The sequence below is a fragment of the Odontomachus brunneus genome, unplaced genomic scaffold, assembly GCF_010583005.1.
Source record: "Odontomachus brunneus isolate Ranch 3 - 2012 unplaced genomic scaffold, Obru_v1 Obru_scaffold_029, whole genome shotgun sequence".
NCBI lineage: Eukaryota > Metazoa > Arthropoda > Insecta > Hymenoptera > Formicidae > Odontomachus > Odontomachus brunneus.
The window spans coordinates 1,428,509-1,446,095 of NW_022639479.1; the positions used below are offsets into that span (position 1 = coordinate 1,428,509).

A 17,587-nucleotide genomic window follows, 5' to 3' on the forward strand; every position below is an offset into this window, starting at 1 on the left:
GGACGGGGAGGGGGGGGGGGAGGGGAGGGAAAGAGGGTAACAAAGACGGACGACCGTGTTTTTATTGGGACAAGAGGGCGGGCGGTAAAAACAGAATGAACATAACACGACGAATTCCGTGTCTATTTTTCAGAACGACCGGCAGTCCGGCCAGCAGCAAGTCCCCGGCAAGTGGCAGTGGCGGCCCTACGAGCGGTGGAGCAGGTGCGACCGCGGCCCCGGGTGGCGGTGCCAGCAATGCCGGAAGCGCGGAACCCCGCACGCCAAACGCTGGACCGCAAAATAAACAATTGCAAAACGTCAAAGGAGAACATCCCTCGGTAAGCTCTTGGACAACCACTCGACCGGCTTTATCAACGAGATAATGTGGCCAGACGTGAAGAGAATCGCGAGAAAATCGTGTCGAATTCGAAGTCGTTCGTAGATTTCGTCGTGGCAGCGTATCTGGAGGTGATATTGTACCGTAGAAATTTTGTATCAAAAGTATTGTAAAAAATGAGAAAATATTGTAAGAAAATATGTAAATAGGCTTTGACGAAATTGAACTGAAATGAGAGAAACAAGGTCTCTCTAAGGCTTGTATTAATAGTTACTTAAAGTTTATCTTACGTGAAGTTGTCAGATACTTCAGAATTAGATTCAAGTTCTTCAGTTGAATTATGTGTTATATGTGATATATATCTGCAATCGCAATTCAACTGAAAAGCTCTCATCTGAACTCTGGACTCAAACTTGAGTATCTCATTTGAAAGGAGTTTTAAATAACAACTAAGAGCTATTTCGCGGTTGTCTGTCGCGAAATTAAATTTGTATTGTGGGAGAATAATTAAAGGAAATCGAAAGATGCATAGAGGGATAGGGAGCGAGTATTAATGGTATTAATAACAAGCTAAAACTATATGCGTTATCGGATTACCACAAATTGTCAAGGGGAAGAAATTCAGGAATAGGGTGTCGGGTTTCACGTAGCCTAGATTTCCCGCAGGATCCTAGAGAGAAACTATGCAAAATTTGGCTCAGATCGATCAAAGGGTTTAGGAAGTTAATAGGATACATAGAAATAGAATAGATATTTTATTATATATATATATATATATATATATATATATATATATATATATATATAATTTGGGTAAAAAGTTAATTTTACGCAAAAGGCTGATTTGCCAGGTATGACCTAGGCTATAAGATTACGTGAGTCAGATATTATCATCCTCTTCCAATATGAATTGCAATAAAAGTTACGTCAAAATTATGTTTCTTTTTACAACGTTTTTCGTAAGGCTCTGGGCTATATTATGGAACTGTAGTATAAATTATTATATATGGAAGAAACAGTACGATTGATCCATACATGAATCTAGTTGTACCGGGTTGGCACAACTCGATTTATGTGTGAGCTAGTCATACTGTTCTTTCTATGTAAAAATAGTAAATCTAATGATTTATCCTGCTGTATGATATAAAAAACAAGTAATTTTGTAGGAAAAGATGCGTAACATTTTCGATCGAATGACATAGTGATATCTCTCATTATTCCGTATGGTTCAAGATTACGAGAATTTTGTTGTAACTTTTACTGCGATACTTACTCTATGCGCGTGAAGTATCAAAGTTAATAATATAAAGTCCTCGTGGGAAGTATAATAATTACCGATGTTACCATTATCTGTTACGGGATTCTCGAAAACACAGAGGCAGTAACAGCGTTACTTTCTTTTCGCGTCTTTTTTTCTCAATTTGAAAGGATGCAGAGAGTAATGGTGTTAAGAGGCGAGCTTGAGTCGCGCGCGCGACAACGTGCGCGACGGGCACACCCGTTTAAATGCGATTTCAAGAGAATCCTTTTAGACTGGACTGTCTAATCGCATTTCCTTCCGGAGTATACTGTTCCGGGAAGCGGGTGGAAATGCCCGAAGATGGATCGTCCTCTCCGGAACAAGGGAGCGATTGTAACGATCGCGTCCACGGCGCGCGTGTGTTGCAGAAAGCGTTCCTACAAAGTAGGTCCATCTCCCTGGTCGACATGTACATCGATAATTCGGAACCGAGCGAGAACGTTGGCCAGATCCACTTCAGCCTCGAGTACGACTTCCAGAACAGCACGCTTATTCTGCGCATCATACAGGTCAGTCGAAATTTCGCGTTGTGCCCGTTAGAACTTGGCCTTTGCGCAACTTGCCCGCCGGACATTCGCGTCGATATCGCGCGTATTTGCGCACGCCGTCGCATGCATCGATCGCGAGCGAAATACCGACGACCGTTCCCCTGCGGCCGGAGACGGTAATAATAATGCGAAAATATTATACACATACATACATACGCACGCGTGACACCGAATGCATTCACGCCCGATATATAGACATAGCGTCGTTTAAATGTATAATAAACGAGATCGAAGTTGGATCACCATTATCATAAGAAACAAGGAAGTCGCGATTACGCAATAATTGACGATGATCGCGTTTTGTTGGGGAGAAGTGAGACGGGAGACTTGAATTTATTTCCATGATTTTATTATACTCTTATTGGTCATATTTTGACTTATGATTTTATTATTTTATGATTTTATTATTACTTTTATTGCGCTACGTCGCGCGCATGTAGCGCAATGTGTCGCGGATAACGACAGATGTCTTGCAAATTCAGGGTGGAATTTCCTCTGATGGAAAATTCGACCGAACGTTCTTCTTTCACAATTGTTGCATGTATACATCGTGTCGTGTGTCATCCTCTTTTGAGAGGAAAGAAAGAAAAGAAACGAAGAAAACACAGATGAGAATCTATGTGGACCTCTATTAGCCGATTTCTTATCTCATCGACGCGCATGCCGATAAAAGCCGCCATAAATTGTCGACGAGACGCACGTTGCACCCCGCGGAAAACTGGGGCATCATACATTACTCCTGGTTACATCGGGTCTCTCTCTCTCTCTCTCTCTCTCTCTTTCTGTCTCCCAACTCATAGCGCGACTGTCTCGGGAAAAATAAAACCCGATTTCGCCGGGCAGAGACTTTTGTTGTAAACAAACGCATAAATTTCCGAACGTGGGATTTCGCCGCGCACGATTTAATCCGACATTAAGTGAAACACGGCTGCAAAGTCCACTGTTTTCTTTGTGTGCTGGCGAAGATTACTGCGTATGTGCCAAGAGCTCACAGCAATTGGGTGGCGTCGTAAGTGCACCATTTATACAACTAAATGTTACGATCGAAATACGTTATATGTATATGTGTATGTGTGCGCGCAGCCATAATTATGTCATATATTATTTGGTAGTTTCGACTCTTTATGATGCTCATGTGCGGTTATCTGAACAGAAATTATGCAGAAAGAATTTATTTTCATTTTATTATGCGACATTTTATAATCTATTTTATAGGGGGATATATATATATATATACGGCAAAAGATCGGATACAAACTGAGTGGGAAATTAAACTTTTATCAGCGTGCCTCTCTTACGAATTAAATAATCGAATACTTTACAAATCTCCGATGTAGTTTTCCCTCTTGTTAAAAAAATACATATATGTATATTTTATATATATATATATAAAATATACATATATATATTTTTGTATCCGATCTTTTCCCGTAAGACATATTTAATCGGTTTTAAATTGTGTTAAATTACTTAGCACAAAATTTCAGTGAGTCACGAGTCCAAACGTATAATAATTTAACAGGAAGGATATCTTGCCTTTTCTGTTCGCAACGGATTCGAGATAGACGCGAGATGCGGATGAAATTAAAATTTCACGTGGCGGCGAATCACGGGACAAGAGTGTGTGTAATCGCGTTTCCGCTTTATATTGCATTCTCGACGCGCTGCATCGAACCGTGTAAAAGCGCAAGGAGCGCGAAATGTGTCCGCCTGTCTCGCCATCCCGTCGATCTTCGCGAAATTTCATAATACACGTGCACAATGCAATCTTCGCGAGGCGTATCTCCGTGGTTCAGGTAATGCAGTTAATTTTCGTGCGCGAAATATGAATGTGTTTTCCGTACCTAGCGTGCCTTATAAATGGCCCGGAATGTATATCTCGCGACGAAAGTGGAACTGCGCTCCCAACCTTCTTAAAAATTTCTATTTTTATGAGTGCCTGTCGCGTCTCTCGCAGCGCGAAAATTTGTTGGCATCTCGGAAAGTTCAACCAAGCGTCACCAAAAGACGTCGCGTTTATTCCATCTCTGTTCGATATTTTTGCGGGGACGCGCCGTGAGCTCGAAGAGTTTCCCATATAGAAAATGAGCGCACCACGTACGTATGCGAAAACTCTTACAAAATTATAATATATATCTTACGTGAAATTTATGTCTCTACAGATTTGAAAAAATCCCAACTAGTTTATATTTATGAGAATTTCTTTCCCCACGTATGTAAATTTACCTTTTTCTTATTGCATAAGCAGTCCAAAATCTTTTGAATTTTCACACAGTAATTTCAAAGTTCGCCCACGAAGTTTTACAATATTCCCTTTATACACACATATACATACACTTACATACACACAGATATTCGCGCGCGCGCAGCGTACACAGACTCATTTTCCACAGAGAATTTAAGTGGGCATAATGACACTACGAAGTTCGTAGAAATGGTACGACAGTCAAATGAAAAATGATCTTCTAACTCGGGTTTAAACGCTTTTACGGTTATATCGCAATTTTTTAGCCAGACAGATCGTTACAGAAAGTTATGAGCCGAGAGGCGAACTTCGAGACGAGACTTCTTTTGCCAAATACGAGCGGTCACCAAGGTCGCCGAGAGCAGTATATCGATTTTGTTTGCCGTCCACGAAACTCCCATTAGCAACGTCGACTGTGTCGACGGGCACAAAGGGCGTGCTTACACGCTCACATTCTGTTTAACGTAAGGACGGTGCTAGTTACATCACATAGAGGCTGTTGCGCGCCGTAGACCTGCTGAATTGTCTTATCTATGTACCCGGAAGGCCACGACACCTTCGCGAGATGTTTCCGTACAATGGGAGACACGCGTAGAGCCCTTTCAAGCCCCCCACCTGACAGATGACTACAACGTCATACGTGCCACTTATAGATAGCAGGAGCTTATCGCTCTTAAGCAACCGTGCAACTTCTCACGTGACGCGCGACGATTTATTTCAGGGTAAAGACCTGCCGGCGAAGGACTTGTCGGGCACCTCTGATCCGTACGTACGTGTCACGCTGCTCCCGGACAAGAAGCACCGGCTCGAGACGAAAATCAAAAGGCGCACGTTGAATCCGCGATGGAACGAGACGTTTTACTTCGAAGGTGAGTCTTCCGAGACCGCGCTTCGCGCATGAATCTTCGTGCAATTAATTAAATTAGATCATAAAGGATCGAGACTAAATTAATCTCAATCCCCAGTCAAGGATGGGGATTAAGTTAATCGCAGGATTATTCTATTTCAAAAGAAAAAGGAGTAAATTTCCTCTTTGTTCTTTGAAAGACCTGCCTGAGGAAGTATAAAAGTCGCGAAATTTATCAATCCTTACAAGTTAGAACTTGGGAAAGAAACTCAAAGAATAAAAGTGGTCTAATAGAACCCGATGATATATCCAAGGTTAATATGGAGTTTCATACAGACATAGCAACGTTCAAGTGTTCTTGAACGTTGCTATGCCGGGCGATCGACGGAAGATAAATGTGAAGCAATTTTGCCTCGCGCAGCGTAGCCAATAAAAATCATATCTGAATGGATTAACCCTTCGAGTGTATGGTGACGCTTCTTGCGAACGTCATACACGGCTCACGATAACGATTATGTGTACAGAACATTTATTTGTTTCTTCATTTAAAGGAAAGATACTAATAGCACACCAGATAATAATAAACAAGATATAGTATAAGAAGGAAGCTTAAGAAGTTTATTCAGTTCAACCAAAATGCATAAAATTACGCAAAAATTTAATGTAATACTTAACGCGGTGAAACACATTCGTAGTTAAAGTTTCATGCAATTTGTATGCATCGTTCGTGGAAAATTTTATACCGAGCATCGCAATTTTACGCTTATAATCTAATATTAAAAGCCATATAAATGACTATTATTCTAGTGTAACTATGTAAAAAATAATACCACTCAAGTAGAGTACTTATAGTTATAAATGTTGCATATTCGGAAAAGCAGCGTAAAAGGAAGTAGCGTAATAGCATGCGCTGCACTGTTTTTATTTAATGGTTGATTGTGGGCCGGAAAACTGCTGTTTTATACTTTGAGTAGAATTGCACCGAGTGAAACGTGGCAAGGTAATATCATGAAATTAGTTTCAAATTAACATTCATTGCTAAATAGCGAAATAAGTACATAGAAACGTAATTTTGTTCCATAAACAGAGAATTTATGAGTAGCTCCCTTGATGCGCCACTGAAAACACGCCCCTGGGGCGTCTCGAGAATACCTAGCGAATAAACTCCTTAAGAGCAAAAAAAGAAGTTCGAAAGACAAAAGAAAGTTTCTTTTGTTATTTAAGATTCCTTTTCTTATTTAAGATAAATATCTTCAATTAGATCACTGCTGCGAACCTCTCACTTACGCTGAACCAAATCGAGTGTTTTCGCTCCCTTCGGATCTAGAACACAGGGACATTCGTCGAGCGTGCATATACCGTTCGCATTCGCATCACTCGAGGGGTTAAATCAGCCGAAGTGGAACGGGCTGCAATAGGGCGCGACGGAGCGTCATCCGAAAACGCGGACGACGCGGTCGGGGCGAAATTTCCTCGACGAGATTGTGCGATAATTTAATAAACTGTACGTATGTTTACATCAATCACGCAGGTTTCCCCATACAGAAGCTGCAGAGCAGGGTGTTACATCTGCACGTCTTCGACTACGATCGATTCTCGCGGGACGACTCCATAGGGGAAATGTTTCTGCCGCTTTGCCAGGTAATTTGACGGGACGTGCCCGCTCGCAATTTGCACGGCTCAATTATTACGCGCGGTAGACGCGAATTAAGGGATTCTCGTGCGGGGCCCGATGGCGATGGAATTCACGGCGGATATGTGGATAATCTGACGTGCCGTTTCGCGCCTTACGTCTGTTCCGATCGGCTTCCGCGCGGCTCCCTCCGTTGCGTAATTATTTATCATCGTCGATCGTGGCATCGTAATCCGAAGGACGAACTGTCTAATTAAGCGATCGACCGTGCCGCGAGGGAACGTCGGGAGGAAGTCGTAGAGAACACGCGTTCACCGCTCTTCAAATTCCTTGAAGTGGAATCTCACTCAAATCGAGCGAAAAGTGGCAACGTTTTCACTCCAGACAATCGTGAAAAAGCTGCCGCTGGAAATCGCAAGAGTGAGCGCTTTACTCTAGCTCAGAGTGAATTCTGACTCCATGAAGGCGAATGTCTCAGTCGACAGTCGCTCTATTTCGAAACGAAAAGGATTGCATATCATAAATATGTAATATACAAATTGTGATATGCAAGCAAGCTTACAATCCATATAAAGCTTATAAGCTGCCAAATCGATAGAATATTATCGATATAGCGACTTGAATTCCCGAATTTCCGAAACGTTCTACTTCGTAAATTCGCGCACATTTAAGCGAAACGGATACGACCTTGCTTTTACGTGTTATTCCGAGAACCAGTTGAATTTCCGCTTCTTACATGCACATGCGGTGTAATATAATGGTGGTAACGGTGTGATGGTAGTGGTGAGTTTTAATTCACTAATCGTGTCACGATACCGCTTAACGACCCGACTGTCCGCTCTGCAATATTAGCGAACGACGAGTTAATCCACGCGCGTAATAACATCGAGATACGTGGGCATTATAATTCACGCTATGCACACATTCATTTCCCAGGAGCAATCCGCGATACATGCCGACGTTGCGAATCGGACACTCCCAGCGTCTCGCGAGCGTCGCGTATAAGAGGATTTCAAGAGGAAATCCTCCTCCTTGTCAATATTACGGCCGCGTACGCGTCGTGTCGAAATAATAAAGTAATACAAATTAAGTGGCGCGACAGGAGAGAATCGCGCCAAATAATTCGTTTCGTTGCGACTCAAGAGGACCGACGCACAATCGAATTCGGAATCGAATTCTGCGCGAGAACGATTCGTGTCGCGCGGCTTGACGGGAGGCCTGCTCGATTCCGAGGCGTGTTTACATTGCATACGCCGCGTTCCTAATTCGCAATGTACGTAATCAATTAACTATTTCGTCTGGATATGATCGCTCCGGATGGAATACGTAATTGGATCGCGTTCGCTGCATTTCCCAATAAGAGGCAAACGTGACGCAGATAATAACGATAACCTGCGGCGAGCGTTTCCCAAGAGACCGTCTAATTTTTGGCGAGGCGTGCACGCACGCATGCACGCACGTACGCGCACAGCAGAAAACTCTTCGTTTCCGCTTTAATTACGTTGTTTCTCGAGCGTTATATCTCTTTTGTCGCGATAATTACGCGCCGTTTAATTCGCGGAAGTAGCCGGCCTGTAGGAATTAATTAAAACTTCCCGTAACGAAGACACGAATCGAAAGTATGCCCTCTTTTTTCCTCCCTCCGTCTCAAGTTTTGCACTTCGAAGTTTCATTCGTTAATTGCGCCGGCAAGTTAAGTTACACGATGCAGCAGCAGTACGGTATATCGGCGATATCGCGCGGATTTGCTGCAGGTCGACCTGTCGGAGAAACCATCGTTTTGGAAGGCTCTAAAGCCGCCAGCTAAAGACAAATGCGGAGAACTCCTGTGCTCGCTTTGCTACCACCCGAGCAATTCCATACTGACGTTGACCCTCTTGAAGGCGAGGAATCTCAAGGCTAAGGATATCAACGGAAAATCAGGTATGTAACTCGACAGTTGTCGCGTCGCTCGTTTATCCTCTCGTGTCCGTTCGCTGTACCCGTTCTGTACAAATGGGTTGCAAAACCGCTTAGACACAATGAAATTGGGGCTCACCAAACTGTCAGAATTGAGAGTCATTACTGACAGACTTACGCAATTATAAAATAATTAGCAGCATAATTAATAACTCTATGAATAATAACAAATAATTATAATACTATAATGATAATTAATAATATAATTAGTGAGCAAGATCATCATTAATGACTCAAATTCGACAATTTGGTGAGCTCCCAACTTCACTGTCCGAGCCATTTTACAACCCATTGTACAAGAACAATGATAACAGGTCATAGTTATGCAAGAATCCAATTCACAAAATTATGATTTTTTAATTCTTGCTACCAATGACTATACGTTTTTCTATATAAAACAAAAATAATACGTTTTTCTATATAAAACAAAAATGATACAAGTTTTTTATGAGCGCCTAAAATTAAATAAAAGCAATTTTTATTTTCTAGTAGTTGCGCTATTTTTCACTAGTTGCGTCGTTTTTGTTTATTTTTTAAGAGTTTCGCTTAAACACTATTGAAGAGAAGAAAATTCAGTATACTTGATTTCTTGAACGCCTGCGAAAAATCTCAGTATTGTCTATAGAAATCTTGTGTCAAATTTTTATCTTCATTTTTTCTGAGACTTACTCTATGTAGATTGAATCATGCTTGCGTAACTATGACCAATTATAATGATGATGATGATAATCTAACGAAAAGAATTATGTCTCCCGAGACGCGAGATATTCTTCTTAGGGACACGACGTGTATTCCACGCTACATTTGTTCGTTTGTATCGTTTGCGAGTTTGCATGGAAGATGGAAAACTCGAAATCGGTGAGCGTTCATAACGAAACATTTGCAATTTCAGATCCGTACGTCAAAGTATGGCTGCAGTTCGGTGACAAGAGGATCGAGAAGCGCAAAACTCCAATCTTCAAATGCACCTTGAATCCGATATTTAACGAGGTATTTTCCTTTAACGTACCGTGGGAGAAAATCAGAGAGTGCTCCTTGGACGTGATGGTGATGGACTTCGACAACATTGGACGGAACGAACTGATCGGTCGGATTCAGCTCGCAGGTATTTCGAGAACTTTGCAATAACGTTATCCCTCTGTTACACGAGATCGCGATCGCCTCTCTCTCCATGGTCGATTGTCGAAAAAACGCAGAAGTTTCAATCGATACTCAGGCTCTAAGGTAACGTGCTAATACGATAAGCTCCTCGCAAAGTTTCGTTATTTCGAGCAATGGCATGGATACACGGGCGATTCGATGGAGTTACACTCCTGTTGGGCACGCATGTCCATAGACATCTATAATATATTTGAATCTCGTTATATACTTTTTGGATGTACCCAAAAGCTATATTTAAGTAATCTATTAGTGACGAACTTGGTAATTGATTGGAATGTAATTACTTTACAAATATAAAAATTGTCCGCCTATTGTACATTATATAAGTCTAAGGAGCCAATATTCACTGATATTTTATAAATGTCTGTGGGCACATTGCTCGAGAAAGTTGTTAGGAGCACGCTTTCAGTCTTACTGAAGAAATTAATCGGCTCGAGTGCGCGGAGCGTTTAATCCTCTATACTTACGGTTAGGTTCACCGTCACGCGTCCGGGATTAGCGTCCGGCCACCTGACCCGGCATACTCAACCGATAGATATCCGATAGTTTGCCTCGTGACTGCGAAACAATTGGGATTTGAATGAAATTGCCTCAGAGCCGCAGCGGAGCTAACTCTCGTTCGACTCGTCTCGGACGAGCGCGCGATAGCGGGTTGAAAATTCTGGCAAATCGCGCCGAATAAGAAATTCAAGTACGGCGGTGTGCAGTGTACGCGTAAATTCTTTTCAGGAAAGAATGGAAGTGGCGCGAGCGAAACGAAGCATTGGCAGGACATGATCACAAAGCCGAGGCAGACCATTGTGCAGTGGCATCGCTTGAAGCCCGAGTAAAGGACACGCTTCCCTCTTGATCCACGATAAAACGATATTCTGTCGAGCGAGTTCCCCCGAATGGACAACGCCCGTCGCCGTCGCCGCCGTCGTCGTCGTTGCCGTCGCCGTCGTCGCCGTCGTCGTCGTCAGCGTTGTCGTTGAAGATACCTTAACGAGGCAACTATTTTCCTTTTGCTCGATATTCCCCGCAACTGATCTCCTCGCAAGTACCACCTGACGACTGTACGATATTCCCCCTGCATCGCGTAACAAGACGCTCCGAGCGACGCTGGTCGTCGCGGAGCTGTTACAGGTCGTTATCGCTCGTTGTCGGTCGACCCATCGTCGTGTATCAGCGTAACGAGTGATAACGAGTGAATGAATCGTCTCACCTCCGCGTTACCGAGTGCGTCCTTGCCGGTTGGACCAAGAGAGAGAAAGACACGCCATGGTGCGTCCAACCGCAGATGTTTGGTACCGCCGAGATCGATCACGAGGGTTGGTAGCATCGAAAACTTGGCGAAAACACAGCCGGAAACGGCTGCGTTGCTTCCATGGCGGCGTTTCTACACATCGAGAGAGAAAGAGGGAAGTAAGGGAAAGAGAGAAACAGGAAGAGCAACAGCGGTTGTGGGCGATCAGCGAGATATCGAAAATTTGTCGAGGCTTCGTAGTCGGGTACGTTGAAAATGCCGCTCTTTCTGTTTCGCCACCCTCTCTTCTTCTCCATCCTCCCATGCGTTTATCACGCAGCCGCCCGGCGCGGCGTTTAGCGATACGGAGACTGCGAAATTATACCGTGGCTAATCAGCTCTCGCTCTCGCTGGGACGATCCGAGCGTGAGTCCTCCAGGCGACACGAGCGTCCGTGCTTCCTCGGGTTTCGAACCCCCCACGGACGTTGCGCGACGACGTCACTCGGAGGCTTCATGGACTTTCGTGTCGTTTGAGTTTATGGGCGCTTGTGCGGCGAGATTACGTCGGAATATTGTCACGAGACTGTAAAACACGGAAGGGGCAAGCGGACGAGGGAGATACGCTCTATTATTTACGAGAGAGAGAAAGAGAGGGAGAAAAAGAGAGCGAGAAAAAGAGAGAAAGCCGTTATCTTTGAGGATAAATTAGTATTACAGCACGTGTAATATCAATTTAGAGATGTGATAGTTCTTAGCGAGGTTCTCGTCTATACAGACGGAGAGTCTCTACGTTATAAAAATATTACATTCCGCTATACTGTGATCATTAACTTGAGATTAAAAGGAGAGAGTGGAGAGAGGAGAGAGAAAAGGCGATAATTGTAAAACAATATCGTTGAGATATCGCGTTCCTTCGCCTGCCCCTTCTTGAATCATCTGGTCGGGGAGCGTTACTTCGCGTCGAGACCTCGCAGACCAAAGCCGACGGAGCTCGCTGAAAGCACGAGCGCCACTTCAACACGATATAACGACGAGTCACGAATTTACACAGCTCGTAACATTTATATTTGTAAGAGATATTCTTACAGTGTTGCGTATCAAAATTATACACGGTTATCTGTTACGTCGCTCTTTCGCCTTGACGCATTTTATATTTTTATAGTTTTTGAAGTACTTCAACACGCAGCGCATCTTGAGAATCCAGAAGTGACAATATCCTTCGATTGTTTGCGGCACAATTAACAATGACCCTGATTTTCGATCGACGAATTGGTTTGGCGTTTCGCAAACGTTCAAACGTCTGCGTAGCAGACGTATGTACACGCGGTTGCACACAACTTACACAAATATTCCCGACAAACGCGAGGAGATCCGAGGAGGAGGAGGATCCCGCACGATACCATGTCCTCGGAGATCGCCGCTTGTTATCATCCTTCTCTCACGATTGTGATTGTACGTGCGAGTTACTCGAGTATTCGGTCGCGTCTAAGGTCTGCATTGATGGTCGTTACCTGAAACTCACCTCGCGTGAGACACTCGGATTGGAATTTAGAGTTAGATGTGAGTTTTTCGGCTAAGTCGCAATGGTTCGACGAAAAAGCTCGGATCCAATTCTAAATGATTGTGGATCCGAGTTATCTCACGTGAAACAAAAGTTTTAGGTAATAACTGTTAATACGGATCTAAAAACGGTACACATATATCGGCGGAGGCGAGGTGGCCTCCACGATCCCATCGAGATTTACATTCAACGTGGCTTTCAGAACTACTCTGCTAACAAAGTTTCGAAACCTGCGCGACCTCATCGAGGGCAACCTTACTTACGTGCTGCAGTTATTTACAGGCGATTCCTCCGTGTACCACTTTTCGGGATAATCCGGTTTAGAGTGGACTTTTAGAAGTTAACTTCGCTCGAGGCTCGTTTCGGCTTTACGCGCAATTTTCTTTCCATTTTCTGGCGAGAGCACGTGTGACTATTAATTTCGACGCGAGCAAAACATGTGTACTGACGCGGCCGTTAAGATAGCGCTAAGTTTCATAGAAAAAAAAAGAGAAAAACAGAAAAAACAAAAGAATCGAACGTTCACAGACGTAATGGATATTACAAGCAGTAGTTTCCAACGTTGATATCTTTGTGATGTAGGACGCTTCGAGACTGTGAGAAAAAAAGAACAAAACGGGCGGAATAATAAGTAATAACGTAAAACTGTTATACACACTACCAGAGCGTGTCCTTCCCACGGGCGAGCATTTTGGGGTAGTCCGTAGAAGACAAGCGACATCCTAGTAGGGATGGGCAGTCACGCGAATTATCGATTTTAATTATCAAAGAATAGGCAAGATGAAAAATGGATAAAAGAAGCACACATTGAGGAATCACGCAGACCCGACTATCGCAGAATTAAAGTCGCGCGAATTACAAGACAAGGATAAGCCGAACACGGCAGCGAGTAGTCAGGAAAGCCTCTCGGCGCTTTCTAATGCGGCAGCGTAAAAACGGTGCAAAGACAGCGTGAAATTTACGGACAGGAACGTTCTGGTTTACATCGGGGCCATCTTCGACCTTATCACATTGCACTGAGCTGATCTTTCTGGTTACGCCAGTCTGCTTGCGTCGGTCTTTAGTGGAGATCGCGTGAGTTTGATTTAAAAGTGCGACAACTAATCGCAATTCGCTGAATCGGAGTGATTTTCAACACATTGCCAAAACGACGGGCCGTAATTATTACACGACAGTGTAAAAACTTCAAAGCTCTTTACCAGGTAGAGAGAGAGAGAGAGAGAGAGAGAGAGAGAGAGAGAGAGAGAGAGAGAGAGAGAGAGAAAGAGAGAGAGAAAGAGAGAGAGATACAAATGACGACGAACGAGAGAAATGAAAGATGGTGGCGGGGCCCAGTACCTCTATTTCATGTGAGAGAGTTTTCAAAATTTTTATACTTTTATTCGATAGAGAGAAACGGGAATTGAATAGCGAATGTAATCGGCTGCACACATGATTAGATTCAATTTGCCGTTTGTTATCGAGTCGCTTCTTGACATTGACGACTTTGACGTATTACGAGTTACTCTTGCGCGAGCGGTAGTACATAGTATTGTTTGTCAATTTGTCAATTTAATGACGTGTAAGCGAGATTATTCGACAAGAGCAAAAGAGAAAGGAAGACGGAGAGAAAAAAAAAGAGATTGAATCAGTGACTGGTTTTCCAAATCAAAACCAAAGGATTCGTTGTCAAACAGCCGATTTGCCCATCCCTACTTCCTTGTTAGTTACGCTTGGCTAGCGTTGATCGTGATTACCGAAGTAACTTACACGAATCCTCTTTGGCGTGACTTTTGATTATTATTAAAACCCGATAAAAGAAAGAAAGAAAGAATGAGCGAAAGAGAGGAAAGAGAGAGAGAGAAAGAGAAAGAGAGAGAGAGAGAGAGAGAAAAAGAAAGAAAGAAAGAAAGAGAGAGAGAAAAGGATATTTTTGACGGCACTTTTGTATCGATAAAATCGGGGCGACTTTTTTGGGATTATTCACACGCTAAAGTACGATTGGTGTACGCTCTTTATACACCGTAAAGAAGAAGAAAAAGAAGGAGAAAAAGAAGATAATGTTACGTTATACCTGATAGTCTGCTGTTGTTAACAATAATATAGAAACGAGTCAAATTCACGCGCGAATTTGCTCGGTACACTCGGAGAGTGTACGTCGTTGATGGAAAATAAAGGGACAAACGATTCATGTTATATCTAAACCAAGTTTAGCGTTAAGCGTCGCTCGCGTCCGGGAAAATCGTTGGAGAAAGCGTCTGATATTAATTGGTGGACTTATCGCGCGGAATTCAATGCATTTAATTAAGTTCCCGCTTCACGTTTGTATTTATTTCGGACATAGAGGAACACAGAGCGACAAGTAACATCGCAATCGCTCGCATTTCGCTTACTCGGAGTTATTTTCATTACTCATCAAGAAAACCGTGAGATGTTCTGCGCGTTTGGTCGTTTTTCACGAAGAATTAAAAGCGGAAACAGAATCCGCGGCAGGATTGAGATCCAAGAGGCGGGACTCGCGAGAGGGATCTCTCTCGCATATTTTCATTTCTTACTTTGAAGCCCACACATACACATAATGCATATCGATCGAGTTTTGCGTTGCCGCCCGTGGCGATAAAGGCAATGGCAAAGGTGCGTACAGAAATGAGTTCACGCTCGTAGCCGTGAAGTTTGCCGTGTAAACTGACGACGTTGTGGTGGAGCGTCGTGTGGAAACTTCACCAGCGATAAACGCTTCTTCCCAATGATCTTTCCAAGCGCGAGTGCGACGCTTTAGTGACATTCCCTCGCGTACAAAACGAGTCACATCGGGATATCGCAGATATCAGAATATCGCGAGAGATTACGGGCCGACAACACGTTTCTTTCTTATGTGTACGTTCGGCGAGATGAGAGTGAGAGAGAGAGAGAGAGAGAGAGAGAGAGAGAGAGAGAGAAAATAGGAGTATCTCATTATTAAAGGGTTCACCCTTCCCCCGTCGTCCTCGCTCCCCGCTCCCTCAACTCCACACAACTTCCTTTTACAATCGCGATAAAAATATATCCCGGAAATATTTTTACATTTAAGCGTTACATTTGGGTCGAAGGTGTTATCGATTTTTCGTAATTACAGCAGCCTTCTACCGCGTGTACGCGGAAGAGAGATGATACTGTAGAGATTAGCGAGACACGGAGAGAGAAAGCGCGAGTAAAAGAATAGTCTATTATATATAATATATATATATACACACATACACGCACACACGCGCACACATACATATACAAACATACACACACATATACAAATATATACATACAAAATGTGAGTAAATGGTTATACTGGTATATATTATATGCGGAAGTATCGAGTAGCACAAGGATTAGATTAATATTTGTATGTCGTAGCCTGTATACACATTGTATATATATAAGGTACAGAGTGTTTCCCGGTTTACGTCGTATCACGTTAAAATGATGGTATAAACATGGGTACTTCGAAGTTCGTTACCGTAAGAGAAACAAAAGAGGAACTTAGCAAGACCTTTACCGTTAAATAAGTAGGATCGTTCTTAGCGTTCCGCGTGTTACACAGGGTGTTAAAGAAAAAAAAAAGTAAATAAAAATGATACGATCCTCCTTCTCTTAGTCGCCTCGGTTCGGTATATGCACTTCGAAGTTATTCCCCGCGCGTGTGTTGAGTTACGATCCGGTGAGTTTTACGACAAAACAGACCCGACTGATATCTCGGCTCGGAGCTTATCGGTTTACCGTAATCATATCTCTTGCCGTTCCCTTCCCTCCCTTTTCCTTTTTCTCATTCTCCCTTTTGTCTCTGTTCTTTTTGTTTAAGTTCCCTTCTGTTTTATTATTTCAGTCAAGAGTCCATTCGATTCCTCTGTTCTGTCGAGAGTGTATCGACACGTTTGACGTGCGCGCTTTTTTGTATCGAAGCGACTTTCCCGGCCGCTTCCCGTGCGATCATAACGCGAGAACAATAAGGTGCCAAAAGAATTTAGAACACGTAAGATCACCCTTCACTCGCTGATTACGTCACGCGAGTCGCGTCATATGCGTTGACAGGGGCAGAAAGACAAGTACGCGCGATGGCACTTGTGCGATCGAAGGAATTACGGGTACTTGCGCGTTTCATTTTTGCACGAGTAACCCGCGCACGATTCATGCACGAATCAGAGACATCAGGTGCGCGTCCAAGCTGTCCTCGCTTCGCCAAGGTGGAAGCACGCGAGCCACTTAGCGAGTCGAGGCTCGGAGTCTTCATTACGTAGCTGTATTTCTTTCCTTCGAAATTAAAACGTGTTAGTTTACGTTCCCGCTGAGAAAATTTCTACGCTCCATCGATGCGTGTGTCGCATCGCGCGATACGTGTATCATACTCGAAATGCGGATTCGGTTTTCACGAATCGGTACAACACGTACGGAAGAAACGTTTGGTCGGATCAACCAAATTTCTGCTGAAGGACGAACGAATCAGAAATTTTCGCTTGAAGTTATCAGAATTCTGTTCGAAGTAACCAGAAATCTTATCCAAAACAGAATTCTGATAACTTCAAGAGGAATTTTTTGACTCATTCGTATGTCAGCAGAGATTCAGCTGATCCAACCAAACGTTTCTTCCCGTGTAAGTCGCACGCGCGTGCAGCCTTGTGTAAATAACTGAGTGGGTCAAATCAATCATGACTTCGCGTAACTCGGGTTGTTTTCCCCAGAGCATCCGACTGATAGAAGTCCGTTAGACCGAAAGAAAAATTGAGTATTCCCGACATTTGTCATCGCAAAACGTCCGTTCCTCCCCCCCCCCCCCCCCC

General features: G+C 43.4%; 1 protein-coding gene across 19 annotated transcripts in view; it reads left to right on the plus strand.

Annotated features, from left to right (window-relative positions):
• The window catches only part of LOC116843026 (synaptotagmin-7), a 198,189-nt gene extending 181,816 nt beyond the window's left edge, over window positions 1-16,373 (plus strand). For 15 of the 19 annotated variants that reach the window (XM_032813013.1, XM_032813014.1, XM_032813012.1 and 12 more), the window contains 7 exons: window positions 134-320; window positions 1,988-2,128; window positions 5,134-5,281; window positions 6,791-6,900; window positions 8,647-8,815; window positions 9,744-9,956; window positions 10,742-16,373. In XM_032813013.1, the coding sequence (XP_032668904.1) occupies window positions 134-320; window positions 1,988-2,128; window positions 5,134-5,281; window positions 6,791-6,900; window positions 8,647-8,815; window positions 9,744-9,956; window positions 10,742-10,842 (1,069 nt within the window). In that variant the 3' untranslated portion in view covers window positions 10,843-16,373. The remainder of the gene's footprint in view (window positions 1-133; window positions 321-1,987; window positions 2,129-5,133; window positions 5,282-6,790; window positions 6,901-8,646; window positions 8,816-9,743; window positions 9,957-10,741) is intronic. The other 4 variants (XM_032813011.1, XM_032813023.1, XM_032813019.1 and 1 more) reach the window with 1 other exon arrangement.
• Window positions 16,374-17,587: the final 1,214 nt, after the last annotated feature.